General features: G+C 47.4%; 1 protein-coding gene across 1 annotated transcript; it reads right to left on the bottom strand.

Annotated features, from left to right (window-relative positions):
* Nucleotides 1-2: 2 nt before the first annotated feature.
* WNT3 (Wnt family member 3) lies at nt 3-27,986 on the bottom strand. Its single transcript, XM_054281547.1, has 4 exons — nt 27,907-27,986; nt 10,775-11,016; nt 1,319-1,584; nt 3-659 (listed from the first exon to the last, which is right to left on the bottom strand). Exons 1-4 carry the CDS (start codon nt 27,984-27,986, stop codon nt 180-182), a joined length of 1,068 nt encoding a protein of 355 aa, XP_054137522.1. The 3' UTR covers nt 3-179.

The following is a 27,986-nucleotide window of genomic DNA, read 5'->3' as shown; positions in this document are numbered from 1 at the left end:
CCGATGCACCAGCAGTCCCACCTCACCTGGGTGAGCTGCCCAGAGCCTTCTCGGTACCCTGGCTGGGGCCACCAGGATTTTTGTGCCATCCTCCATCAGTGTGAGGCCACGTGTGGGTCTGAGTGACCCTTGGGGCCCTGCTCTGGAGCCACCTCCACCAGTGCAGCCCCACCTGTGCTTTACTTGCAGGTGTGGACGTCGTAGACCCGCGTGCACTCCTGGCAGCTGACGTAGCAGCACCAGTGGAAGATGCAGTGACATTTCTCCTTGCGCTTCTCAGTCCGCGTGTTGTGGCCGCGCCCGCAGCACAGCAGGTCGCAGCCGTCGATGCCGTGCGAGGTGACGTTGCACGTCCTGTCCCTCGTCCCAAAGGAGCCCGTCTCGGGGTTGGGCTCACAGAAATTGGGGGAGTTCTCGTAGTAGACCAGGTCCCGCTCTGTTGGTGGCTTGAAGAGCGCGTACTTGGCCCTGAGGGTTTCCACCCAGCCCCGCGACTCGCGGTGCTTCTCCACCACCATCTCCGAGGCGCTGTCGTATTTGTCCTTCAGGTAGTCCCCGATGGCTCGGAAATCAGGCTGGGCCCACCAACAGGTCTTGACCTCGCAGCTCCCCGAGAGCCCGTGGCACTTGCACTTGAGGTGCATGTGGTCCAGGATGGTCTGTGTGGGACAGAGCAGAGTCAGCAGCAGAAACAGCCACAGAACGGAACATGGGGTTTTGTCACAGACATCTTCTATGAAAAATCCTTTCCTGAGGATTTTTTCTCCTGAGAAGCTGGGAGGCCTCAGGAACAAAATGTAAACAATGGTTATCTGCTGCTGTGGAATGCAACAGATGCATCTGGGATTGGTCTCATGTGGTTGTTTCTAATTAAAGGCCAATCACAATCTCTGTCTGAGCCACAAGCCTTTGTTATTCATTCCTTCTTTCGTATTCTTAGTTAGCCTTTTGATGAAATCCTTTCTTCTATTCTTTTAGTATAGTTTTAATATAATATATATCATAAAATAATAAATCAAGCCTTCTGAGTCATGGAGTCAGATCCTCATCTCTTCCCTTATCCTCAGACCCCTGTGAACACGGTCACAGGGTTTGCTCTCCATCACCCACCTGTGCCACCTGGGCTTAAATGTCTGCTCTAAGCTCAGTCTGGGAAGCCTCACCTTGAGTTTTGGGGGGCAGTTTTGAGCCTGTCCCCAGGGGCCATTGAGCCTGTCCCCAGTGGCTGTTCAGCCTGTCCCCCTGGTCACCCAGCCTGTCCCCAGTGGCTGTTCAGCCTGTCCCCCTGGTCACCCAGCCTGTCCCAGTGGTCACTCACCGTCCGGCCAGCCTCGTTGTTGTGCCGGTTCATGGCGGAGCGCGCGTCCGGCCGGTTCTCCCGTGCATCCGCGAACTCCCGGGACACCAGCACCCCGAAGTCGGCGTCCTCGCTGCAGCCCCCCCACTTCCAGCCGTCCCCCGGGGGTCCCTTGTGGTGGGAGTCACAGCCACAGATGGTGGAGGTGCCCTCGGCGCAGGAGCGGGTGACAGCGAAGGCCACCCCGGCCGAGGCGATGGCGTGCACGAAGGCGGATTCGCGTGTGGCTGCAAGACACAGAGCACTGCTGGGCTGCCACTGTCACAGTTCCTGCAAAAATCCCCCTTGCCTGAGATTTTCTCCTAGGAAGCTGGAAAACCTCAGCTTATCCTGTGTTTTGCTGGTTTGGAGATTGTTTATCCAACATGTGAATTGTTCTAACCTAATGACCGATCAACATCAGCTGTGTCGGGACTTGTAGCCATGATATTTTTTGAAAAATCGTTTCCTTAGGATTTTTCCTCCTGAGAAGCTGAAAAGCCTCAGGAACAAAATGTAAACAATGGTTATCTGCTGCTGTGGAATGCAACAGGTGCATCTGTGATTGGTCTCAGGTGGTTGTTTCTGATTAATGGCCAATCACAGTCAGCTGGCTTGGACTCTCTGTCTGAGACACAAGCTTTTGTTATTCATTCTTTCTTTTTCTATTCTTAGCCAGCCTTCTGATGAAATATTTTCTTCTATTCTTTTAGTATAGTTTTAATATATTATATATCATAAAATAATAAATCAGCCTTCTGAAACATGGAATCAGATCCTCATCTCTTCCCTCATCCTCGGACCCCTGTGAACACCATCACAGGAACTCTAGAAGCAGCCATGAGTTTTCATTATCATTCTTGTTAAACCTTCTGTCTGTATCCTTTCTCTATTCTTTAGTGTAGTTTTAGTATAGCATTCTATAATGTAATGTAATGTAATATAATATAATATAATATAATATAATATAATATAATATAATATAATATAATATAATAATAAATTAGCCTTCTAAGAACATGGAGTCAAATTCATCATTCTCTCCCTTCCTCCTGGGGACCCTGCAAATTCAACAGTGTTCTCCTTCCCAGCTCCACCCAGCAGCCCCTAAACCTTGCTGAAAAGGTTTATTTTGTTAATTTGGAAAGGAGTTATTTTGTTAATTTGTTAATGAAGGTTTCCTGGAGCAGGAGGTGGGGCAGGGTGTGACTCCAGCTCCCTGCAGCATTTCCCAAACACAGGGCCCAGGATTTGATCCATGGGTGCTCAGGGGTGAACAAGGCATCAGTAGCAGCTTGAGGGGCCTCAGGAGAGAATTACTGGAGTAATTCCTGTCCTGGGAACCCAGAGAAGGGCTCCATGCCAGGGGTTAGAGATGGAGGAGCTCGTTGACCTGGGGAAAGGTTTTGGATGATGCAGACACACTGTGGGAGATCAGGAGTTTGACCTTGGTCTCACCCAGGCTCTCCCAAGCAGTGTTGGTGTGTCAGAGCCAACTTTCCCCTTGGGGACACCAGGGCTCAGAGCTCTGCAGAGCTGCAGCTCCCTGGGCAGTGACACCAGGCTGCTTCAGCCCACCTAAACACGGAGACTTGTCATATAGAGACTTCTCTAGATCCAGAGCAGGTGTTGGGGTCAATCCAACCTTGAACCAGGGTGCAGGAGAGGCTGGAGCTCAGGGGCTGTGGTGTCTGGGCTGGAGGGCTCTGAGTGCTCTTGGGTCTGGTGTGATCAGATCACGGGGATGAGTGTGGGATGAATCGGAAATTTCTGCTGAGAAAATCACCTTGGAGCCATTCCCCTCCTTCCAGAGCAGAAGCCATGAAGGATCCATCTCTCAGCTGTCTCCTGCATCCCTGCCCTGTGCCTGGGGACAGCAGCCCCTGTCCCCAGCCTCAGCCTCTCTGCAGACCCAAAAGCCAGCTTTGCCAAGCTGGGCTGATGCCAGGCTCTCAGGAGAGGTGTCTGTGGGTGCTGCCAGCTGTGGGAATCCCAAATGGGATCTCCAAGCAGGGCTGCTCAGTCCTGGCTGTGCTGGCAGCACCCTGCTGAGGTTTTCACCTCCTTTCAGCTCCAACTCTTCCCTCCTTTGCTGTGCCAGCAGGGATCCAGCTTGGAAAACCAGCCAGGTTATCCTGGGGGATCTCTCCCCAGCATCCCTGGGGCTGCGGGCACCGCTGGGGCTGTGGGCACCGCTGGAAGGTCCCTGCTGGCACTGAGGTGTTCCAGCCTGACCAAGGCTCTTTGGGTGGCCCAGAGCAGATCACAGGAGCCAGCCCAGGACAGCCCGGGGACAGGGGGAGGACACGGGAGCGATGTGGCTCTGCTGGCCCTGGGAGGTGTGGATGGGCACGGGGCTGGGCTGGGCTGGCAGTGCCCTCCTGGCAGGGCCGCGATGGACACGGCTCCTGCAGCTGCCCCGTGTCCCCTGTGCCCCCCATGTCCCCTGTACCCACGGTGTCCCCTGTGCCTCCTATGCCCTCTATATCCCCCGTGCCCCCTGTGTCCCTCATGTCCCCTGTGTCCCCTGTGCCCTCCGTGTCCCTATGCCTCCCGTGTCCCCTGTACCCCCTATACTCCAGGTGTCCCCCGTCTCCCCTGTACCCCCCACGTCCCCTGTACCCCCTGTGTCACTCATGTCCCCCGTGTCCTCTGTACCCCTTGTACCCCCCGTGTCCCCTGTGCCCCCTATACTCCCAGTGTCCCCTGTGTCCCCCACGTCTCCCGTGTCCCCTGTACCCCCCATGCCCCTCGTGTGCCCTATGTCCCGCGTGTCCTCTGTGTCCCCCGTGTCTCCTGTATCCCCCATGCCCCTCGTGTCCCCCATACCCCCTGTACCCCCCATGTCCCCGTGTCCCCGCTCGGTGCCAGCACAGGGGGGATCGAGCTGCCACCCCCAAACCGCTCGGTGCCTTGAAACCCTGGCCGGGCTCCGGGCGAGGAGCCGGGAGAATTTCCCAGAGACGACAGGCGGGAGCGGCGTTCCCAGAACCAGGGGAGGGGCTGGCGAGGGAGGATTAGAGCCGCCTTGACAGTGCACCACTGCGACTGTCTCCCAGCCAGCCCCGTTACCTGCTGGGACACTCAATTTGCCATTGTTCCCTCGGTGTCACACTGTATTACCCGCATAATGCGGAATGTTTCCGCCGGCCAGCGTACCCACGGCACAGAGCGCTGGCATTCCCCAGGAGCACCTCGTAGCAACGGGGCAATGTTCCCCTGTCCTGCCGTCACCCTCCAATCCCGCCAGCCCGGCTGGGAAATCCCTTTTGAAGGCGCTCCCCAGCCCCCCAGAATGGCTAAAGGGCGTGTGAATGCGGCAGCGATTTGAAACGACTGCGGCGCTGCGATGGTATCGCTCGCCCTGCCTCACAGTAGGGGAGGAAGCTTAGCTCTTTCTCATCGCTATAAGCTTATTTTTCTCTCTCTGCCTTCTCTGCTTTTCCCTCCCCCCCGCTCCCGTTAAGCTGCTGAGTTTATATCGAGCCGGCCCCCTGATCCCACACACCCCTGTTTAGATGCAAATGACTGCGGGTGTCATGGCTGAGAAAAGCCCCGGGTTATCGTGGTGCGGGTCTTTTGCCTTTTCACAGCTCGTGGCAGGGGCTTAGCCCAGCTCACCGGGACCCCCGAGGGCCCAGCTGCCAACCCTGCACCTGCCCTGGCCCTGAGCATCCCCCGGCGCAGAGGGGACAGAGAGTGGGGAACACCATCCCTGGGGTGCTCCATGGGCTGCAGGGAGCGTCCTTCTGCACCTTCCTCCATCCTTGTGACCTTCCTCATCCTTCTTCATCCTTCTTCATCCTTCTGCACCTTTCTCCATCCTTCTACACCTTCCTCCATCCTTGTGACCTTCCTCATCCTTCTGCACCTTCCTCCATCCTTGTGACCTTCCTCATCCTTCTTCATCCTTCTTCTATGGTCTGCACCTTCCTCCAGCCTTCTACGCCTTTCTCCATCCTTCTTCATCCTTCTTTATTCTTCTTTGCCTCCTCCATCCTTCTTCACCCTCTTCCATCCTTCCTTCATCCTATTTCATCCTTCTTCAACTTCCTCCATCCTTCTTCACCTTTCCTCCATTCTTCTGCACCTTCCTCCATTGTTCTGCACCTTCCTCCATCCTTCTTCATCCTCCTCCATCCTTCTGCACCCTCCTCCATTCTTCTGCACCTTCCTCCATTCTTCTGCACCTTCCTCCATCCTTCTGCACCTTCCTCCATCCTTCTTCATCCTTCTTCTATGGTCTGCACCACAGGCTGCAGGGGAATCTCAGATTTGCTGCCTGGAGCATCTCTTCCTCTTCCTCTTCCCCTACTCTTCCTCTTCCTCTTCCTCTTCCTCTTCCTCTTCCTCTTCCTCTTCCTCTTCCTCTTCCTCTTCCCCTTCCCCTTCCCCTTTCCCTTTCCCTCCCTCTCCCTCTCTCTCTCCGTCTTCCTCCACTGCCCTTGGTGTCTGCAGAGCTGCTCCTCTCTCACGTTCTCAACCTACTCTTCTCAGGCCACACTTACTTAACCAGATTTTTAACCAGATTTTTTTTTGCCAGATTTAACCAAAATGCTGGATTTCATACCCAGAAAATGGTGATTGTTCCCCCCACAGAGCAATGTGTGGCCTCTGGCTCAGCCCTGGTTTGGGCAGGGCTTGGCTGGAGGAGCCATTGGCTTTAGATAAGAGCTGACCTTATTTTGCAAAGAAAAAGGAGAGGAGGGAAGGGCAAAGGAGGTTTTTCTTCCCTCCTCATCCCAGACTGCACACCTGCAGTATAAATCATCCTGGAGAATCTGCTTGTAAAAACATGAGCTTACCCAACATTCAGGGGTTGAATTTTAGTTTTGTTTTTTTTTTTTTTTATGGTCTGGGTTAGAAAATAAGACACAAAAAAATAAAATGTAGAATCACAGAACTACAGAACAATTTGGGTTGGGAGGGACCTTGAAGTTCATTCAGTGCCACCCCTGCCCTGGCAGGGACACCTTCCACTGTCCCAGGGGATTCCAAACCTTGTCCAGCCTTGCCTTGGACAATTCCAGGGGTACAGGGGCAGCCACAGCTGCTCTGGGAATTCCATCCCAGCCCCATTCAGGGAGGGCAGCCCTGTACTCTCACACTGACAGCAGAGCTCACAGCCTGGAGGATGCCCCAGGGAGGGTTGGACACACATTTGGCCATGAAGGGCCTGCTCACTGAGCCCTCCTCCACTGGAAGTGACCATGGTTAACAAGCTTGCAGCTCCTTTAAAATGAAATCACTCTCAGTTTCTTTTCAGGCTCCATTAGAAGTGGTTTTTGATGCTGCTGTAGTGAGAGCTGCACCTTTGAAGCTTTTCCAAAATAGCCTCAATCCACCTGAGGGAGCAGCAGCTGAGGTGATCCCAATAAGAAGTGACAGGGGATTTCCCCCGGGTGTTTGTGAGGTGAAATCCCAACCCTTTGTTGGCCAAATGCAGGGTGTAAGCTGGGACAGGGATTGTCCAGGTTTGGGTTTGGGTTTGGGTTTGGTTTGGGTGTGCTGGAGATGAGGAAAAGGGAACGTGACAATGGTGGCCACAGGATCCAGAATAGAATAGAATAGAATAGAATAGAATAGAATAGAATAGAATAGAATAGAATCCATAATTATGGATTATTATCCAGATTATGGGCCCAAAACTCTTGGTTTGAGGATCACCTAAGGGAGCTCCAGGAGAGCTGGAGAGGGACGGGGGATGGAAGGACAGGACGCAGGGAATGGCTCCCAGGGCAGAGGGCAGGGCTGGATGGGATATTGGGAATTAGGAATTGTTCCCTGTGAGGGTGGGCAGGCCCAGGCTGCCCCTGGATCCCTGGAAGTTTCCAAGGTCAGGGTAGACAAGGTTTGGAGCCCCCCCAGGGACAGTGGAAGTGTCCCTGTCATGGCAGGGGTGGCACTGGATGGGCTTTTTCCAACCCAACCCCATAGCTATGAAATTTTTTGAAAAATCTTTTCCTTAGGATTTTTCCTCCTATCTGCTGCTGTGGAATGCAACAGGTGCATCTGTGATTGGTCTTATGTGGTTGTTTCTAATTAATGGCCAATCACAGCCCAGCTGTCTGGACTGTCTTGGTCAGTCACAAGCCTTTGTTGTAATTCCTTTTCTATTCTTTCATCCTTCTGATGAAATCCTTTCTCCTATTCTTTTAGTGTCGTTTTAATATAATATATATCATATAATAATAAATCAGCCTTCTGAAACATGGAGTCAGATCCTCATCTCTTCCCTCATCCTCAGACCCCTGTGAACACCACCACACAGCCCAACCCCATCTGTGACTCCTGTTCCAACCAAAGAAGAAGCTGAGTGGCACCAGATGCTCTTTAAAAGATCCCTTCCAGCTCAGACTGATCCTCTGAAGGCCCAGGAGTGTCCCCAGCTGTTGAAGATTGCAATGCAAGATGTTTTCCATTACTATCTGTATGGCAGATTATCTTTGTCAAGTGGGCAGTTTGCCTTATCTCTCTCTCTGAGTGACCACATTCACACCTCCCTGGGAGGGGACATTGCTGATAACAGCTATTGAATGTCACTGCATGGCTGATAAGAACTATAACATCCCACTGGGAGATGTGAGCCCAGAGGGAGGAGCCAAGCATTGCTGCCCAGATATAATCCAGAGGGTTTGAGACACCAGCACGGCTTTCTGCACTGGATTCCCCAGAGGAACAGCAGCTGCCTCTTCCTCCACTGGATCTTCAGAGGAAGAACACATCCTTCTCTGCAGATCCCCCTGCTCCAGCAGAACCAGCCCTGACACTGCAGGAGGGCTGAGCCACAATTCCAATGGCACTGCCACCAACACCCTGACCCACAGGGTGTCAGGTTGGGTTCTGACTCTGTCAGTGTTGTTCATGTGTACTGCACTGTTTATTTTACCCTTTTATTTTTTTCCCTTTTCCCTATTAAAGAACTGTTATTTCCTGCTCCCATATTTTTGCCTGAGAGCCCCTTAATTTAAAATTTATAGCAGTTTAGAGGGGTGGGGAGGGTTTACATTCTCCATTTCAGGGGAGGCTCCTGCCTTCCTTAGCAGACTCCTGGCTTTCCAAACCAAGACTCCAGCCCTTGTCAGGGACCAGCAGAGCTGCTCCCACCCTCCTTAGAGCTCCCAGGACCTCCCAGCTCTGTCACCAACCTCTGAGCTCAACCACATCCCCTTCTCTCCTCCCTCAAAACCTGCAAAGATTCTGGTTTTTCTCTGCTGCAGACTCTGGGAATCTCAAAGGCTCCCTGTGTTCCTCAGTGCCACCAGTCCCATCCTCAATCTGCTCATTAATTTTGAAGGCAGCAAGGAAAAGACACAAGCACGGTTCAAAAAAAAGTGAATAATCCCCAGCATCAGATGGGCTGGGCTTTGATGTGTCCTCCTTTGCAGATGATGCTGTTTATTTTTAACTGCTCCACTTACAGGTGAGTGAGACACCAGGATAAATCCACCCTGGGAGCCTGGCAGGGCTGTATGGAGTGGGAAAATAAGGATATTTCCAACGTGTTCACTCATTTTTCTCCATCTGTCAGAAGATTTTCAGAGCTCTGGGTGATATTTTACCTTGTCAGCTCAGGGTGTGTGGAGATGCTGAGGCAAGTCCACACTTGAGGCTTTGCTCGAGTCCCTGCAGCTGAAAAGAACCTTAAAATATTCTCCATAAATTCAAAGTTCACTTTGCTCATTACAGGGAGGATGGTTCAAATCTGATCTTTAAGTGCTTTCCTGCTGACAGAAATGGTGCTGAGAGATTTTCAGTGTCTCAATGCTTGAGCAGTTCTTTCATAACTTGTTTAGAATTTTTATGACAGTTTCTTAGTGACCGTTTTTTGAAGAAAATTAAAACTTTCTGATCTTTTAAGTGCTGAAATTTTGGACAGGCTTTAATTAGGCAACAAATCAGAGTATATTGAGCCCTGCTGATAAGTTATTTGGTAGTAAATATTAGAGTTACCCCAAAATACAACCTGGCACAACAGAGGGGGAATGAATCTCATGGTGCCTATTAGTGCTCTAATAAGGGTTGACAATCCTGGCTCCTGCAAAGAATCCCACATTAACACAAAGGAAAGATTTTCACTGAAATTCTCAGCTGACATTTCTGGGATCTGAAACGATACCTACCCTTACTGGGAGGCTGAAACTTGGGAAAAAAAAAAAAAGGATTTTATGAACTGTTTCTTTGCAGAATTTTGGAGCTTTGAAGGAAAGATTCACCAGAACTCCTGAATTCTGCAGGGGACTGATGGGAAACAGTTCAAAGTTCTGCTCTCACCCCAATTTCTCCAGTTCCTTGAAGCCTGTACCATAAAATTCCCATTTCCAAAGCACCACTACAAACAATAATTTCTGTGCAATAAAGAAATTATTGCAGGGACCCAGTGGTGTCAACACCCAGGAAGAAGAGGGGGAATTATTTTTGTTGTGTTTACAAAGCTGTGAAACCAAGATATCACCTGTGGATGTCCCTTGTGCTGAATGTGGCACAGAGTGAACAGAATCCACGGGAGAAAATGGAGATTTTTCTCCACTGAGAGCTTTTAATTCACCACTTGGCTCAGTTTTGTGGGGATGCCTTTTTCACCTGGGCTCTGGGACATCTGAGATTATCATGGAGCTGTGCTGGGGAGGGTCAGGATGGATCTCAGGGAAATGTTCTGTCCCCAGAGGTGCTGGCACTGCCCAGGGAATTCCAGAGCTCCAGGAGGGTTTGGACAGCACTGCCAGGGATGCCCAGGGTGGGATTGTTGGGGTGTCTGGGCAGGGCAGGAGCTGCACTGGATGGTCCCTTCAAACTCAGAGAATTTTGTGATTCTATGATTTGTCCCTCCAGCCTCTCCTTCCAGGCTGTTTTGGGGCCCTTTCTCACTTTTTCCAGTGTGAAGCCCAGGGGAGCTCAATCTACAATCCTGGTGCACCCCACAGCCCAGGGCAGCTCAGTGCACAATCCTGGTGCACCCCAAAGCCCAGAGGAGCTCAATACCCAATCCTGGTAAATTCCAAAGCCCAGAGGAGCTCAGTGCACAATCCTGGTGCACCCCAAAGCCCAGGGCAGCACAGTACACAATCCTGGTGCACCCCAAAGCCCAGAGGAGCTGTGGGGATCTCAATACACAATCCTGGTAAATTCCAAAGCCCACAGGAGCTCAATGCCCAATCCTGGTGTATCCCAAAACCCAGGGGAGCTGTGGGGAGCTGAAAACACAATCCTGGTACACCCCAAAGTCCAAAGGAGCTCAGTACACATCCCTGGTGCATCCCAGCACCTAAAGGAGCTCAGTACACAGTCCTGGTGCACCCCAAAGCCCAGAGGAGCTCAATACTCAATCCTGGTGCATCCCACAGCCCAGAGGAGCTCAGTACACAATCCTGGTGCACCCCAAAGCCCAGCGGAGCTGTGCCAGTCCTACCCCCAGCCCAGCTGCCCCTCCAGGGTTACCTTTGTCCAGGACAGGCCCGAAGATGGCCAGGCTGTCGTCGATGGTGGTGCAGTTCCAGCGGCGGCCCCGGAACTGGTGCTGGCACTCCTGGATGCCCAACTTCACCCCCTCGGCCACGCTGGGCATGATCTCGATGTAGTTGCGGCAGAAGCGGAGCTGCTTGGGCACCAGGCCGGGGATGGAGCCACAGAGGATGGGCTGGGAGCCCAGGGAGCTGTACTGCTGGCCCAGGGCCAGGGACCTGCGGGGACACGGACAGGGACAGCAGCTCTTGTCACTGAGAGCAGCAGGCACCAGGTCCTAAGGGTTTCTCTTAGGGGAAAGCAGTAGGAAGTGTTGGGTGTTGGGGAAGATGAAACAGGAAAGCCTTACAAATATGATTGTCTGGCAAAAGATTTTGAGAATATGGAAACTATAAGTGAGATTGAAATTAAAGCAAGCTTTGAGATCCCTCAGCTACTGAACAACTGGAAAACAATGGTGTGGCCAGCTGAAGGTGATGAAACACCCTCTGCTTGCAGACAGGCCCAAGGGTCAGAGCAGACCCTACAGCTTGGCAGAAGGGCCCAAAGAGGAGTTTTTAGGGTTTAAAATGTAACACAGGATGGCAATGTAATGATTCTTATAGGCTGTATGGAAATGCTACAGGATCTGTATCTTGTACTAGATTGGTTAGTGAGAATCAGAATATTCAGCACAGAAGAAGATTTATTGTATTGGAATGGGAACCTCGCTCTCTTACCCTTTTACTCTCTCACCCTCTCATCCTCTCTCCCCCTCTCTTCTCTCAGCCTGCTCTGAGCTGTGTTTGGCAGCTCCCAGCAGGGCCCTGCACCCAGGCCCTTTGCAATAAACCCCAAATTCCAAACCTGGCTGCAGAGATCTCTCATCCCCGTCCATCCCCACTGTCCTATCCCCAATGCTCCTACAGCTGGGAAGGATGAAAGTTTCACAAGAAAGTCTCACAGATTTGTGTGCTTAGCAGCATTCTTCTGAATGCAGAATCTGAAGAAGGAATAGAAATAAAAGCAAGTTTTGATATAGAAGAAAAGAATTGCTGAGCCCTGTGATGGTGTTCACAGGGGTCTTAGGATGAGGGAAGAGATGAGGATCTGACTCCATGTTTCAGAAGGCTGATTTATTATTTTATGATATATATTATGTTAAAACTATACTAAAAGAATAGAATAAAAGTTTTCATCAGAAGGCTAGCTAAGAATAGAAAAAGAAGGAATTAATAACAAAAACTTGTGTCTCAGACAGAGTCCGAGCCAGCAGACTGTGATTGGCCATTAATTAGAAACAACCACCTGAGACCAATCCCAGATGCACCTGTTGCATTCCACAGCAGCAGATAACCATTGTTCACATTTTGTTCCTGAGGCCTCTCAGCTTTTCAGGAGAAAAAATCTTACGGAAAGGATTTTTCATAAAATGTGTCTGTGACAGAGCCCTAACCAAGGAGACAAAGGGTATTGAAAGGAATAGCAGATTTGTCTTTACAAACAAGCTGTGGGTCTGCTGGTAGATAAAACTAGCTCTGGGAGATAAAAGAAACAATGGGAAAAGATTCCACTAATTGGTGAATGGAAAAAGATATTTGCATTTACAAATAAACTTTACATTTGCTGGTAAATGAAATTAGACATTGAAAGATGGAAGAAATAATGGGGAAGAAAACCTCCTAAATTCCATAACAATTAAAAATTAAAAGGGAGGGTTATACATTAGAGGGAAATCTTTGGTATCAAGTGTATCAGGAAATTTTACCTCTCAAGTACCTCAGCCAATGGGGAAAGAGAGAGGGAATATGGGAAATTGGGATAAAAAGGGAGGCTGAGTCCTCCAAAAATTGGAGAGACCCCAGGGGAATGCCCCATGGCCTCTCCCTTTAGTCAAATAAAGTAAAAGAAGTCCTCTGCCTCCTTTTTGGACATAAACCTCTGGTGTTTGTAGATTAATTTTCCTAACAGTATGTTAGTTAGAAGGGGTTTTTATGACTTAGAGCAAAGGATAAACCCACCTCAAACAAGAAGATGTTTTTACCAAGCAGAAGGATAGCACAGGCAAACAAAACAAGTTGCAAGTAGAAAAAAGGTCTCATAATTTTCCGCTGCAAGAAAACTGAAAAACAACTTCTAGCATAAACTGTAATGTACTAACTTTGAGTGATTGGAGAAAAGTAACATGAATATGGTAATTACAGTAGTTATGACAGCCTAGAGATAAAAGTTAAGGTATAGATTGGTTCTACTGTGTGAAGATGCTCAGCAAAGAAAAGTATATAATGCAATGTAACCAAAAGAAAAGTATAGAATGCAATGTAACCTAAACCAAGGGGTCTCCAGGCCTGGCTGTAGCTGGAGCTGACAGCTGTGGGCACAGCTCTGCCACCCACGACCCTGGGCTGCTGTAACCTCTTGGATGGAATAAACTGCATTTTGAAGAGCCACCTGGAGTTCCACATCCCTTATTTAAGCTCTTACAGAGAAGCTCACAGAAGAAGATAAAGCAATTCTTATTTCTCTTCACTGCTCCTGTTGTGGCACATGTGGAATATGTTATGGGGATTGTTTACCCAAAGTGATTTGTTGATTAGACACTAGTGAAAGTTGTTTTGATTCCTTAGTTAACTGAGTCAAAAAACTGTGTCCTGACTGTCTCAGACAGCATTCTTTATTATTCTTTAGTATAATATTTTCTTTAGTATGTAATTGAGTATTTAGTATTCTTTAGTATAGTATCTCTTTAGTATGTAATTTAGTATAGTATTAGTGCAATATACTATAGCGTAATAAAGCAATTGTTCAGCCTTCTAAATCATGGAGTCAGAGTACATTATTCCCTTCGTTAGGGTCAACCTACATCAATAGGGGACAGTGTCAGGGCTGGGGAACCCCCCCATGCCTGTCCATGCCCTGTCCTGGTGCTGCTAATCACCCCAACCCTGCCCCAACCATGCCCAGGGGTGTGGGAAATTGATTTGTAGGGAATTCTCCAAGCCTGGCAGAAGGCTCACCCAGTGTGCAAACCTGGACATAAGAAATGCTGACTTGGAAATGCCATGGAACAGGACAGGCATTGCTGAGAGAGAAATCTCACCTTGTCCTGGGGACCCAGCAAACTCAACATCACACCTGCTGTAATATTCATTTTAATTCTGTAAATCCTATTTTAATTCTGGTGCTGCGCTGACTGCAGTCCTTCGTGGGCAGGGGAACACACAAATTCTTGGGATTGCCTGAAGATCAACAGCAGCAGCAGGGAAAGTTTTGCAAGTCAAAGCATGCCATGGGTGTTCACATCTGAGAGGGGAAATGTCAGGTCTTGACTGAATGTGGAGAGCAGACCAAACCTGACAGAATTCCAATGAGGAGAGGGACTGGAAAGCAGCTTTTCACTCAGGAATCCCCCTCTGAGCGTGTCTGGAGGTTGGAACTTTTACAAAGAAGTGACACCTGTGTCACCACAGACTCCCCACTCAGCTCTGCAGTCCTCAGGGGTCAGCAAAACAGAGTAAAAATTCATTTTTTAAAAGGAGTTCAGCTGCCTGAGCATTAGAGACTAATGGCCCAGCCAGGGTAAGGGCAGGAATGGGATGTGGGGTTTGAATGTTTAATTCAGTTTTCTTTATCTCTTCCACAACCCATCCTCCCTCCAGGAGATCTCTTCTGTTCATGGGCCATTAATTATTAATTATCTTCTGTCCATGGCCAGTGAGTGTCCCTGCATGGCTGATCAAATTCCATCATCCCATGGGGAGATGCTCCGCCCAGGGGAGGAGCCAAGCATTCTTACCTGGGTACCATCTGAGGTTTCAAACATTCCTGCCTGGATACAATCTGAGATTTGGAACATTCCTACCTGGATACAATCTGAGGTTTGGGACACCCCAGCAGCCTTTGCCCACTGCATTCCCAGAGGAGCAGCTTTCTGCTGCCCTGCGTTCCCAGAGGGAGCCCAGGCCCATCTCCAGCAGCCCTGGAGCTGCAGAGGAAAAATCCCCCCTTGTGCAGGATCCCTGCTGCAGCAGAGCCACAGCTGGCACTGCAGGAGGGCTGAGCCCCCATGGCATGGGGCTGGGCTACCACTCTGACATACAGGGAGTCAGCTCCTGCTCTGACTGTGTGTCTTTTTTGGGTTTTTTTTGGTCCTATTGCATTTGTATTTTTGATTTTCCTAATAAAGACCTGTTATTCTTACTCCCATACCTTTGCCTATGAGCCCCTTAATTTAAAAATTATAATAATTCAGAGAGAGGAGATTACATTTTCTATTTCAGGGGAGGCTCCTGCCTTCCTCAGCACACACCTGGCTTTTCAAACCAAGACATTTGTTGCAGATTCTCTCACACTGAGTGTCCTCAAAGGGAGCAGAGGTGGAGCTGCAGGTCTGAGCCCTTCTGAGAGGGGGAATTGCTACCCTGACCTTGCTGCATCAAAGCCCTTTGGGTGGAAACCAGCTGAGTTTGGCTGAAGAGATGTAAAACCACCCCCCAGAGGACCCTTGAGCTGTAGGGTCCAAGTCTCAGAACTGGATTTGTGTTTGGGACACGGGGGCTCAGAAATTCCTGTTGAAAGGGCAAGAGGAATGGGGGATGCCAGAACATCAGGAATGCTCTCCTGGGGGAAGCAGGGACCTCTCTTCTCCCCCAGCACTGGGCAGGATGAGCTGGGGAAGGAGTGACCAGCTCCAAGTTGATCTGCCAGCCAGAAAAAGCCATGGTGACCCCCCTGGCACTGAGCAAAGCCCAGGAGATGCTGCCAGAGGAGCCTGGTGAGGTGTCTGAGGGTGTGAGCCACAAATGTCACAAATGTCACCTCTGGGAGCAGTCAGGATGTGGCACGGCCTCAGTGGCATCTCCAGGGGACTGCAGCCACCCCCTGACACCCAGCAGACACATCCAGGGGCAGGAGGATAGGGTGGTGTTGGTGAAATTGTATTCCTCAGCTCTGGATTTTCCTCCTGGACGTGTCAGGGTGGTTCTGTCCTTGTGTTTGCTCTGTGGAGCTGTGGCTGGGGCTGTGCTCTCTCATCCAGGCCCTGCTATAGGAGCTGGGGTGGTTTAAGCTGTCTCAGCTGCAGGGCTGGGATGGTTTGAGCTCTCACCCAGGCACATTTATAGGAGCTGGGCTGGTTTAAGCTCTCACCCAGCCCCTGCTATGGGAGCTGGGGTGGTTTAAGCCTCCTCCCTGTTGTAAATGGGATGTTAAACACGGGCAGGGGACAAAGGAGCAACAGCAGCGAGCTGAGGCAGTGGCTTACGCTGACAGTTTGATCAGTCTATTGGAAAGACTTCTGAGAGATTGTTTAGTTACAGTGGGGAGAAGGGGAAGATTAAGACTTTGTGTCCAGCAGGAGAGGGCAGGACAATGGATGCTGAGTGGGAATTCAGACCAGGGGGGTGCAAAGGCACAAATCTCAATGTAAATACCAGTGCCCAACGCTTGTTGCAGATTGTCTTACACTGAGTGTCCCCAAATCCAGCCTGTGCTAGCAGAGGAGGATGGCACAGGGGCTGTTGCATGTGTGGGGATCAATATTATCAACAGTCCTGAATACATCAATATTCTCTGACTGAACCTGAAGTCCTCCAGCAGCCTTTGGTAAAACACCTGAGCTCTGCAGGGCATGGCCAGGGCACAGGAGTTGTGCACACCATGAGTCCAAGGTAACTCAAATTTCAAATAATAATTGTGATAACTGCATGGCACACAGGGATCTCAGGCTCCCTCGTGGTGGAGGAAGGATAGAGGTTCCCTATTATATTTAGGGAGTTTTTGATGTAGGGAATGATTAGTAATTGATTTTATTGATTTAAAAGGTTGAATAATTTTAAATTAAAATTATATTGTGCTATATTTATTATAATTATGTTAAAGAGATATTATATTATACTATACTATACTATATAATATATTATATTATATTATATTATATTATATTATATTATATTATTACCACGTACTATCATATCATATCATATCATATCATATCATATCATATCATACCATATCAATCTTATTATCACATCATATTATACTATATATTAAAGAAAAATTTGTGATTGCTTAATTTAGGATATAACTTTTATTTAATTGGGTAAGGCAATAAAATAACTTTTACTGCTGTTCAATTAACTAAATTATTTTAGGTAAATAATTTTCTTAACGCATTTTACATGTGTAAAAATAACAGGAGTAGCGAGTAGAGATAAGAATTGTTTTCTCTTCTTCTTTTTGTACTTCTCTAGGTAAAAACTTGTTATGTCTCCATGCAACCTTCTCTTCACCAGGCTAAACAACCCTTATTCTCCCAGCCTGTGGGTTTTGCTCTAGCCCTGACTGATGCCTTATGCAGGCTGAACTAGAACAGAGGCTGGACAGAGCTAAAGAATAAAGCAGGGATTTATTAAAAGGACTCAATGGATCCACCTTGGGCAGCACAAGAGCCCAGCCAGGGCTGCACCCAAGATGAACCAAAATGGTCACAAAATTCCCCACTGCTCACAGGGTCTCTCACTTTTATAAGTTCTCCTCCATTTGTATGTTGGAGTTCATTGTCCAATTACAGCTTTAGCCTATGCAGTCCCATCCTTGTTTTTCTCTCTCCAGCCCATGTTGTTTGTGCTCTTGGGCTGAGATTTGGATCATTTGTCCTTGGTCCCCAGCTGGAGAAGGAATTGTTTTGTCTCCCTGCTCTGTGAACAGAGCTCACCATGCCCTCATATGAAGCTCAGACTCACACACTAAAGCAGCACAGAAACTGAAAAATATAAAAGCCAAAACCTGAGGCATCATAACCTACACCCAATCCGTGCTGGGACCTGAACTGAGCTGAGCCAAATTTTACCCTTGCCTTGAGGTTCCTGGGAAGGAGGCAGCAGCACCTACACTGAGTTTTGGAGCAGAGCCAGTGTGGAACATGGTTCCATCTTTCCTGCAATATCCATGGCAGTTTGTGCCTCACACCTTCCCAGAGCCCAGAACCTTCCACTCCAAGTGCTTTGCTCTCCATGGAAGGAGAATAACACAGTAGTAAAGCAGCCTCAATTTTTACCACAAGAAACCACCAGAACTGTTTCTAGACCCAGTTTCCACAAGATTCAGTTTGGTTTTTCACAACAAGAAACCACCTAATCCAGGATTTATTCTACATCTGGTTTCTACAAGACTCAATTTGGTTTTTCACCACAAGAAACCGCCTGATCCAGGACAAATTCTAGATCTAGTTTCTACAAAATTCAGTTTGGTTTTTCCATTCTGGGTCTGACACAAGACACTTTGAGGTCCAGTTCCTCCAGCTCAGACAGAATCCATGTCTCAGTCTCAGCCACAGTGCCCAGGATGGGCAGCCCAGCTGACCACTGTCCCCACTGACCACTGTCCCCTCCCTGCCAGGCTCCTCCTTCCTGTTTAACCCCAGGCTGTTCATGGGAGCAGAACCAGCCTGGGCACTCCAGTCCTGGTCTCAGGGCTCAGGGAAGGACTCCCCAAAGAGAGGCAGCCCAGAGATCCCCCTTAGATCCCCCCCCCCAGCTGTGGCACAGCTGAGTGGATGTGGCAATTCCCACCCACGGGGTGTTTTCCATCATGTTTGGGTGTTGGGAAGCCGCTTCCCAGTGCCAAACTGTGACTCACCCTGGGTGATTTCGGCACAGTTGGCACCAAACACTTCTTGAGGCCACCCACCACCACTGAGGGACTCCCCAAACTGGAATTTGTCTCTCCAAACTGGAGTTTGCCTCCCCAAAGTGGAGTTTGCCTCCCCAAAGGGACTCCCCAAACTGGAGGCATGGCTGGAGGGCTTGCCTGACCTGTGCAGATGACCAGCACCCTCACTGGCCTCAGTGGAGAGCTGTTCCTTCCTTCCCTGGGTATCTGATGCTCCTTCTGGTCCCAGTGTCCCCTGTCCCTGCAGGACACATTTCCCTCCCCAGTGCCAGCTTTGGGAAGGAGGCAGGAGAGGAATGGCTGGCAATGGCAGCGAGGGGAGAGCAGGATCACAGCCCTGCCAGGACCTAAACAAACCCCAGCGTCTCTCTTTGAAGTAAAGGTTTTACAGCACTGAAAATCTCACTGTGTTTACTTCAGTCACAGCCTGGAAGCTTGCATTTGCATATGCAAATCATATGCATTTATGTAAATTCCGGGTGGAATAATATTATCACAGTCCCTGCAGAATAGATCCTCAGCCATGGCAAATCAGTGGATTGTGTTTTCCAGGCGAGAGTGGCGCTGCTTTGAGCAGGCATTGCTGAACAGAACATTTCTATCTGGAGGGGGCAACAATGCAGGACCCACTCCTGGGCACTCCCAGTCCCTTGGCAGCAACTTCATTCACGTTCCTGCAGAGAAGCAGCTCCAGTCCCATCCCCATCCCCAGCACCAGTTCCATCCCCATCCCATCCCCATCCCTATCTCCATTCTCATCCCCAATCCCATACTCCAATCCCAGCCCCATTCCCATCCCATCCCATCCCATCCCATCCCATCCCATCCCATCCATCTCTGTCCCCAATGACCACTGTCCTCTCTGCCCCCTCTGCCCCCTCCATGCCAGGGTGGCACATGGTTCCATCTTTCCTGCAATATCCATGGCAGTTTGTGCCTCACGCCTTTCCAGAACCTTCCACTCCAAGTGCTTTGCTCGCCATGGAAAGAGAATAACAGAACCCAGTAGTAAAGCAGCCTCATTTTTCACCACAAGAAACCACCAGGACTGGTTCTACACCTGGTTTCTACAAAATTCAAATTGGTTTTCCACCACAAGAAACCACCTAATTTAGGACTAATTCTAGATCTGGTTTCTACAAGATGCAATATAGTGTTTCCCCACAGGAAACCACCTGATCCAGGACTAATTCTAGATCTGGTTTCCACAAGACTCAGTTTGGTTTTTCCCTATAAGAAACCACCTAATCCAGGACTAATTCCATATCAAGATTCAATCTAGGATAAGACTGAATTTGGTTTTTCACCTCAAGAAACCACCTAATCCAGGACTAACTCTAGATCTAGTTTCTACAAGATTCAATTTGGTTTTTCCCCACAAGAAATGACCTAATCCAGGACTAATTCCTTCATGCCAAGAGAGGACAGAGGGAATTCCCTGTCAGAACGAGGGACAAACAGGCAGGGGGAAGGATGAGGTGCCAGCAAGGGACATGAGGCTCCTGCAAGGGTAGGACAGCGTGGCACTCACATTCTCTGAAAAAATCCCTTCACCTAGGATTCTTCTCCTGGGAAGCTGAGAAACCTCAGAGAAAAATGAAAACAATAATTATCTCATTTGCTTCTCCTGTGTTTTGCTCCTTTGGAATGTGTTTGGAGATTGTTTACCAATAATTGGTGATTGGTTGATTGGATTGTGCTGTGAGTTGTTTTGACTCTTTGGCCAACCAGGGTCAAGCTGTGACTCTGGAAAGAGTCACAAATTTTCATTATTATCTTTTTAGCATTCTGTAATTATCCTTTCTGTATTCTTTAGTATAGTTTAGTATAGCATTCTTTAATATAATATAGTATCATAAAATAATAAATTATCCTTCTGAGAACATAGAGTCACATTCATCATCCCTTCCTGCCACGAGGGACCCCACAAATCCAACACACAAGGACCATGGACAGTGTTAGGAGTGAAATTAAACCCCTTGAGCCAGGATTGCTGGACTGGGCTGGACAGAGGCAGCTCCTGCAGAGCAGGGCTGTGATGGGAGGAAACATCTGCACTTTATGGGCTCACAGTCCTTCTGAGCAGCTCAGCTGTGTCCTCGGGGCACTAAAGGATGATTTTGGGAACCTCCAGAACCTCCATGGTGGTGTCCATGCTCCAGGCATGTCCATGGTGGTGCTGTCCCCCTCTTGTCTGGCTCTTCCCAACCCTCCTGGCATTGGGGTAAGGGATGTCACAAAGGTGTTCCTGTTCCCAAAAGATTGTGAAAATCACAGCCCCAGCCCACTAGGAACTTTGGAGGTTTTCTCCTCCAAAACTCTGCTCCTGAGCATTGCACCGATGTTGGAGGCAAAGTCTCTTTTATATCCACTCTTTTTATATCCTCACTTCACCAACAGCAGCAGCCTGAGCCCCACCAAACCCACAGATGAGGATTTGGTGTCTGAAGAGCTTATTTTTAGATTTTCAGGGGTAAAAATGAGCAAATTGAAAGGAAAATTAAAAATACAGAGACAGCCATGGCTTGGTGTTCTGAATAAACTCCCTGTCAGACAGACAACAGGTGAATTTCATTAAAAGCTTATTAAAGTTTCAAAGTTTAATTTTTAGTTTAATTTTAAGTTTAATTTTTAGTTTTAAAGTTTTTTTTAAAGTTTATTAAAGGAGAGTTGGTTGTCACCAAACCTAATCAGGCCTGAGAAATAATCAGAATTTAAAACCACAATTGAAATATTTTGCAACAATACAACAAATAAACAAACAAGAAATCCTCCCCAAAAACATCTAAGAGTTCTCTGCAGGTAAAACACTCCTTTTAAATGTGCCTCTGGCTGCAAGAAACTCCTGTGACATTCACTGCAAATTTCTTAATTATAAACCTCTATAATCTCTAGAAAATAACTGCAGGAAATTTGGGTGATTCTGTGAAATAGAAATGGGATCAGAATATAAAACCCTGAAGGTTTTATCTCCCTTGAAAAGGGGGAAGAAGATCTGGAGCCTGAGCCAGGGTGGGGCTGGAGAGCAGCAGGGAAAGTTTCTCATTTAAAATTGTAAGCACTGGGAAAGGTGCCAGTTAGACTTGATTAGATTTGTAAGATTAATTAAAAGCAGACAGGTTCAGTGAATTGTGAACAAGACAAATTAGCAAATTAACAAATCAGGAAACCTATCTTCAGAAAAGGAATTAAGAGATTTTGGCTCCTTTATCAGGGCAAATTTGCTTTTCAGAGCGTGGTTCTTTCATGTTCCAGGGGTGGCATTTTACTATTCTACATAAAAACTATATATAAAATATAATTTTAATAATAATTCTCAACATATACATTTCACAGAATCAAAAAATAAAATATCATTTTATATAAAAAACATTTTTAAAAACTTACAAAACTGCCACTAAAAAATGAAACATGCCTCTGTAAAAAAGATCCCAGCCAGGGCAATGAGCAGGGTTTGTAAAGGACCCCGTGGTGTGCAAGCAAACACCTGGTTTTGGGGTTAATTTGGGATTTCTGAGAAGTCCTGGGTATGGTCCCAGAAAGAGAGGGCTCATGGAGTGGGAGAGCTGGAGGATCTCAAGATCCCTCTGTCCCAAGGGAAAGCTTATCTCAGGAAAAGCTGTAATTAATATTAAAAAACTGGCATAATATTAATTCCCAGGAATTAATATTAAATATTAATATTTTAAAAAATATTTTAAAAGCTTGAAAATATTAATTCACATTAATATTAAATGTTAATATATAAAAAGAATATGTTTAAAATCTGGAATAATGTTATTTTCCAGTAATTAATATTAAATATTAACATTTAAAAAATTAATATTGAAAAGCTGGAATACTATTAATTCCCAGGGATTGTGTTATATTATGTTATATTATGTTATATTATGTTATATTATGTTATATTATATTATATCTATACTAAAGAATAGAGAAAGGATCTTACAGAAGGCTTAACAAGATAATAATTAAAAACTCATGACTCTCCTCAGAGTCTGGCGCAGCTGGCTGTGATTGGTCATTAAGTAAAAACAATTCACCTGTTGGATAAACAATCTCCAGCCACATTCCAAATCAGCAAAACACAGGAGAAGCAAATGAGATAATATAGTTTTCATTTTTCTCTGAGGCTTCTCAGCTTCCCAGGAGAAGAAATCCTGGCAAAGGGATTTTTCAGAATATATGACAGTGACACAGGAGAAATCAAACACCCCCTGAGTGTCAGCTAGAGGATGAAATGTGAAATGTGTTGATTACATGACCAGTCAGGTCCGTCTGTATCAGATCAGAATAGAAAAGAAGAAGTTGCAATAAAGTTGCTGCTTTTAGCCTCCTGACCTGGAGTTTGTGACATCCCTGGTGACACAGGAGGGACCTCCAGGTTTGTCCTGGGGCTCCACTGGAGCCTTGGGCTGCACCTGGGTTGGAGATTCTGGGGATCCTAGTGAAGGCACAAATGGCACAACCCACATTAAATGTGCCCTGGGGATGGAGTTGATAGTAAAAGATTTTAAAATCACTAAATTTGGACAGTTAGAAAGAAAGTTAGGCTTAGTAGGCCCTGGGAAATGTATTTGTATTTTTGTAAAAAAATGCATGTAAAAGTGTAAATGTATTTTTCACATGATCTTGTGTTTGCTAGATCGTGTGCAACTGCACCTATGTAGTCAGTATATGATAAATGATATAATTGTTAGATGTGATTAGATATAATTATTGTTTAATCATGAGAAACTGTGTTAGTGGTTTGAGGGGGATCATGAGAAATCCATACTTGGATGGAACCAATGTATAGAACAGTGTAATAAAACATTGTATTGTGATATTGTAATATCAATAGAACAATATAAGTTTAATAATTAATATGTAAGTTATATAATGATAAAATATAAAAATATGTTCATCCCAAACCCATGGTGGAGTCAGATTTGGGTCTGTACCTCTGACACCTAGAGCTCTCAATAAAAGCTTTATTCTTTAGCTCTGTCCAGCCTGTTCTAGCTCAGCCTTCTCAGGGCATCCCCTGCCTCTGTCCCAGGGTGTGAAATCCTCCCTGACCCCATCAGGGTGATGGGGCAGTGCAGGTCATGGGAAATCACTACTTTGTGGCCTCCTCTATCCCAGCACCTCCAGCTGAGAGGGTGAGGTGGCCAAAAATCCCCCCTGAATTCCCAGTGCTCATCCTTGGGGTGCCTTTAGCAAGTGGGAAACACTGCTTTTAGTGAAGGAGTCAAATAAGGAGCTGGTTGCAATTAAGTGGCTTCTTCAGAGCTCTTTCTGGCCACTTAAATTTAGTTTTGAGTTTACTTTACAGGACAGAGATTTGTGTTTTAAGGGCAGAAAGGCTCTTGAGTGAGGCAGAACCCTTTTCCCGTGGCTCCAGTGGCTCCAGGCTTGCCCTGGCCTTGTCCTGGAGACACAAGGGGTTAATTTCTGAGGGATTGAGACCTCCTCAAGGCCAGCAACGTGATGCTGCTCATTGCTGTATGCTGCTATGCTAATTTTGAAGCTGTTGCTGGGCTCAGGACTCCACTGGAATGAGTGGAACAGAACGAGCTCCAACCCAAACCACGCTGGGATTCTGCACTGGGCAGGGACAAAACCAGCAGGAGATGTCACCTGGAGCCCTCTGCCAGCTCCTGAGGCTGTGCATCCTTGGAGAGCTGCTCTGGCAATGTCCTGCTGGTCAGCATTTGGGATCCACCTCAGTCCAAACTACTTTTCCTGGCATGGATTGCCCATCCCACCCAGCAGGGATTCCCACCAGCTAAACCTGGCTGGGAAAAACACTGAACAAAACCTTGAAGCCCACAAAACCTTTTAGATTCACGGGCTCCTGATCATTTGTGGCCAGCCAGGTACTCAGAGCTGTTTTCATGGGCAGCCCTAGGTCTGAACCCAGCTTTGCCCCTCACTGCCCACACCCACAGCATTCTTGGGGGGGTCAGGAGGAGCAGCAGCCCCACCACAGCTCCCCATCTCCTCCTTCTCTTTCAGCAGCACTAAAAGTGTTGGACACGTCTCTGAGGGATCTTTGTTGGCCCCAGCTCCTCCTGTCAGCACTCACAGGCAGCATTTCAGTGACCTTTTCCCATCTGTGCCCCGTTTGTTCCCCTCTCAGGGCTCTGATGGGATGGCAGCATGTGAAGAAGGGTTGGAGCTGTGTCAAAATACCTCAGTGGAGGTTGCATCCACAGCCTGAGCCACCCCTGGAGCTCCCTCAGAGCTGCCTGGATGGGGACAGGGCGATGCCAGGGAGTTCCCAACATCCCAGCAGGGCTGAAATCCTCTCTTGGCTTCTCCATCCTGCTGCACCAGTAGATCTGGAGCCCAAACTCTGGGTTTGGAGCACAGGGACCTTCCCTTTGCTGTGCATGCTGCAGAGCTCCAGGGGTGCATTTGGGGTCTTCTCTCTCAGGACAATGTCAAGGACCACATCTTTCCCTGGTCCTTCAATAAAACACAAATCCTGAGCAGCTCCATCATTTGCCTTTATCCCCTGCAGTGTCACTGCTGCCAGCTCCTGGCAGTGTCTGGCTCACAGTGGGGCAGCAGGATTATTCCAGCCATTACTATATATATTTATTGTATTTTTATATATATATTATTTAATAGATAATTATATAATTACATATTATATTATTACATATTATATAATTATGTATTATATAATTACACATTATATTATATTACATTATATTATATTATATTATATTATATTATATTACATTATATTATATTATATTATATTATATTATATTATGTTATATATGACAAATATATATATTGTTATATTATATATAAATGGGTTTGGATTATTCCAAACCCATTTATAAGGTGATCTGACCCCGTTCTCATCACTCTCCTTTTCTTAGGGCACACACAGACACTTCCTCCCCACCGCAGCAATAAACCTTTTTCTCCTTTCTGTCCCACAGCAGAACGGATCTGTTTGGATGTTGCTGCCAAAATATTCCATATCCAGCAGGAAAATCCAGCAGGAAGGTGGTGCCAGCAGGAAAGGCCACTGCCTGTCAGCATCTTTGGGGCTCTGCCATATGAAATGTCCCCCTGAAAGTCTCGAGTTTAGCAGATATGGGTTTAACTGGGGATGAGGAAGCCCAGGGACACCAGCACAGGGGGCCAGGCTGATGCTGAACCCCACCTTTGCTCTCCTTGCCCTGTTTTGGGGTGTGCTGAACCCTGAAAGTGGGGCTCATCCCCCCAAGCCTCCTCTGTGCCAGCCTCAAGAGCAGAGGATCAGGAAGACAATTGGAAAATGATGGTTTTTTAAGAGTATAAATATCACCATGCTAGAATCCACCACATAAACCTCATTCCCACAGAGCAGATATTGAAAGCTTTCCATGGGTCCAAAGGAGACCTTGAATTTCTGTGCTTTGGGAGCATTGTCTGTGCCTGAGCACCAGGGAACCCTGGCCCAGGTATTTCTGCCCTTCTGCCCTCTCAGCCTTCAAGAAACCCCTAAAACCCCACAGCATTTGCAACCTCACCCTACATGAGGCACTCCTCACATCCCTAGAGACTCTCTGGCACTTTGGTGCTGCCAGAACCTATAAAAATACATAAAAATACACGAAACCTAGGTCTGTGGAGGAAATTCTGCGCGGAGTGTGCTCGACTCCCTCCCCTCCCAGGGATGCTGCTTGCCATGCCCCCGCTGTCCGTGCCCTACATCCTCTGCATTGTTCCTTTGGGGTGAGCTCAGAGGGGCTTGGGAGGAGGGTATGGTGGGGCACACACCTGTGTGCAGCAGCATTTGCTTCTGAAAACGGGCATAGGAGACATTTTGCTCATAGGGGATATTTTTGCTTCACGGGGCGAAAACGAGACCTTTTCATGGAGAAAAGAAAAGAGACTTGAAACGCTCTGAGACTTGAAACCCTCCTTGATTTGTTTGGGCATTAAATCCTGGTTTATATCAAAGCCTGAGGCAGCTCAGTGGGATGATGCCATGGTGAGGTGTCCCTGCCCCAGGCAGCTCAGAGCCAGCCCTGGCATCCCGACCTGTGCCCAGTGGTGCCCAGGTGGGGCAGAAAAGGGATGGAAGGAATCAAAGTGCTGCTCTCTGTGTTTCAGGAGCCTCCCCTGGCCAGGGCTGAGGGTCTGAAGTTGGGCAGCCACGCTCAGGGCAAGGAAATAATGTAATTCTCCAGGAAAACCTGCTGTGATTTAGCCATTTCATGAACCTGCGGAGCTTTGAAACGCTTCCTGAGCGGGGACGTCTCATTGTGCTCTCAGTCTTTCTCCTCTGGAAAGGCACATTCTCATCCCAAAGTCCATTTTAATAAAGGGATTATTTTAAAAAAATTTTTAAAAATTCGTATTTTCCATCCTGAATTCTAAATATTCCCAGATATGGCAGTCCATTCCCAAGTTCACTCCCACCTACTTCTTGCCATCTCCATGTTGGCACTGAAAGGATCTAATTCAGGAATAAAGAAGAGAGACTTTTCTGGAAAGGCAAAAATAACCCAAGAATCTCAGCAGAACCAAATTCCACCATCTCCCTCTTTTCCCTATGGATCATCAGGCTCACAGCCCCTACCTGGCACATAGAGAAACTTAACAAGAGATATTCCAGCAAGAAATCCTCCATATAGACAGAAATAAACTGAATTATTCTGTTATGCAACTCGCTGGCTGCTGGATTTAAATGACCTGGAATGTTTAATTCTATATTTCTTGTTCTAAAGAGCTTCCAATTGCATTTTGTTACTGTATTCATTTATATAGAGTTGGATTTATTTTTAAAATAAGTAACTCAGGTTACTTACCAGCCTCATTACAAGACTACAACCAATTCTTTTAAAATCTATTTGTCTCGTTGGTGCAAGGAAATTAGTGACATTTCCATAATTAAAATGAACAAAATCCACCTTTGAGCAATTTTCCTAATGAATGTTTTCTCAGGTGCCATTTGCGTTATTCGCCGGACTAAATTCACATGACAGAATACAACAAAAGAAGGGAAAGAAGTCCAAAAAAACACAGCAACCAAACAGAAAATAGAATTAAATTTTTTTTTTTTAAGGATTAATTGCAGTTTCATGGAAAGGAAGAAAATCCCTGTGGCAGAGTGATGGGAGAGACAAAATTCCCATTGCACAAGGAAATAAAACCGCATCCTTTCACATCTGAACCAAGAGCCCATCGCCACAGTGCCGAAAATGGAGAAATTAAAGAGTGGTAGGGAAGCCTCCATTTGTGCAAAGGGAAACCCAGGCATGGCCCTTTCAAAATAACCCCCAAACTTTTCACAGATTTCATTAATTACAGGTCAAATCTGAAGAAATTACGCTTCGGCTCCAGCATGCAGCTCCGCAGGGCGAGGGGTGAAAAGGAAGGGAACACACAGCTCCCATGGCTAATAATTAATGAATTCATTAATCAATCATAGGGAGAGGAAGGGCGAGGGGAGGAAGGAATCTTACCACCAAATTGGGTAACCGGCTAAGACCTTTGTGCCATTGAAGAGAAAAGACAGAATTAGTCCAAGCAGGTGGTAATCCAT

This window comes from Melozone crissalis, unplaced genomic scaffold (assembly GCF_028551555.1).
Source record: "Melozone crissalis strain CALT ecotype California unplaced genomic scaffold, PUWL_Pcris_2 ptg000032l_1, whole genome shotgun sequence".
Lineage (NCBI taxonomy): Eukaryota > Metazoa > Chordata > Aves > Passeriformes > Passerellidae > Melozone > Melozone crissalis.
Note: the sequence above shows the minus strand (reverse complement) of the source record. Positions and strands in the feature narration are given on the sequence as shown.

What these genes read in the sequence shown, in the direction of transcription:
- WNT3 (XM_054281547.1), bottom strand. Translation starts at nt 27,986, where the DNA reads ATGGATTACCACCTGCTTGGACTAATTCTGTCTTTTCTCTTCAATGGC. An exon ending in GCCGGTTACCCAATTTGGTG is followed by an intron (nt 11,017 to 27,906) that starts GTAAGATTCCTT and finishes GTGTCCCCGCAG; the next exon opens with GTCCCTGGCCCTGGGCCAGC. An exon ending in ACAACGAGGCTGGCCGGACG is followed by an intron (nt 660 to 1,318) that starts GTGAGTGACCAC and finishes TGTCCCACACAG; the next exon opens with ACCATCCTGGACCACATGCA.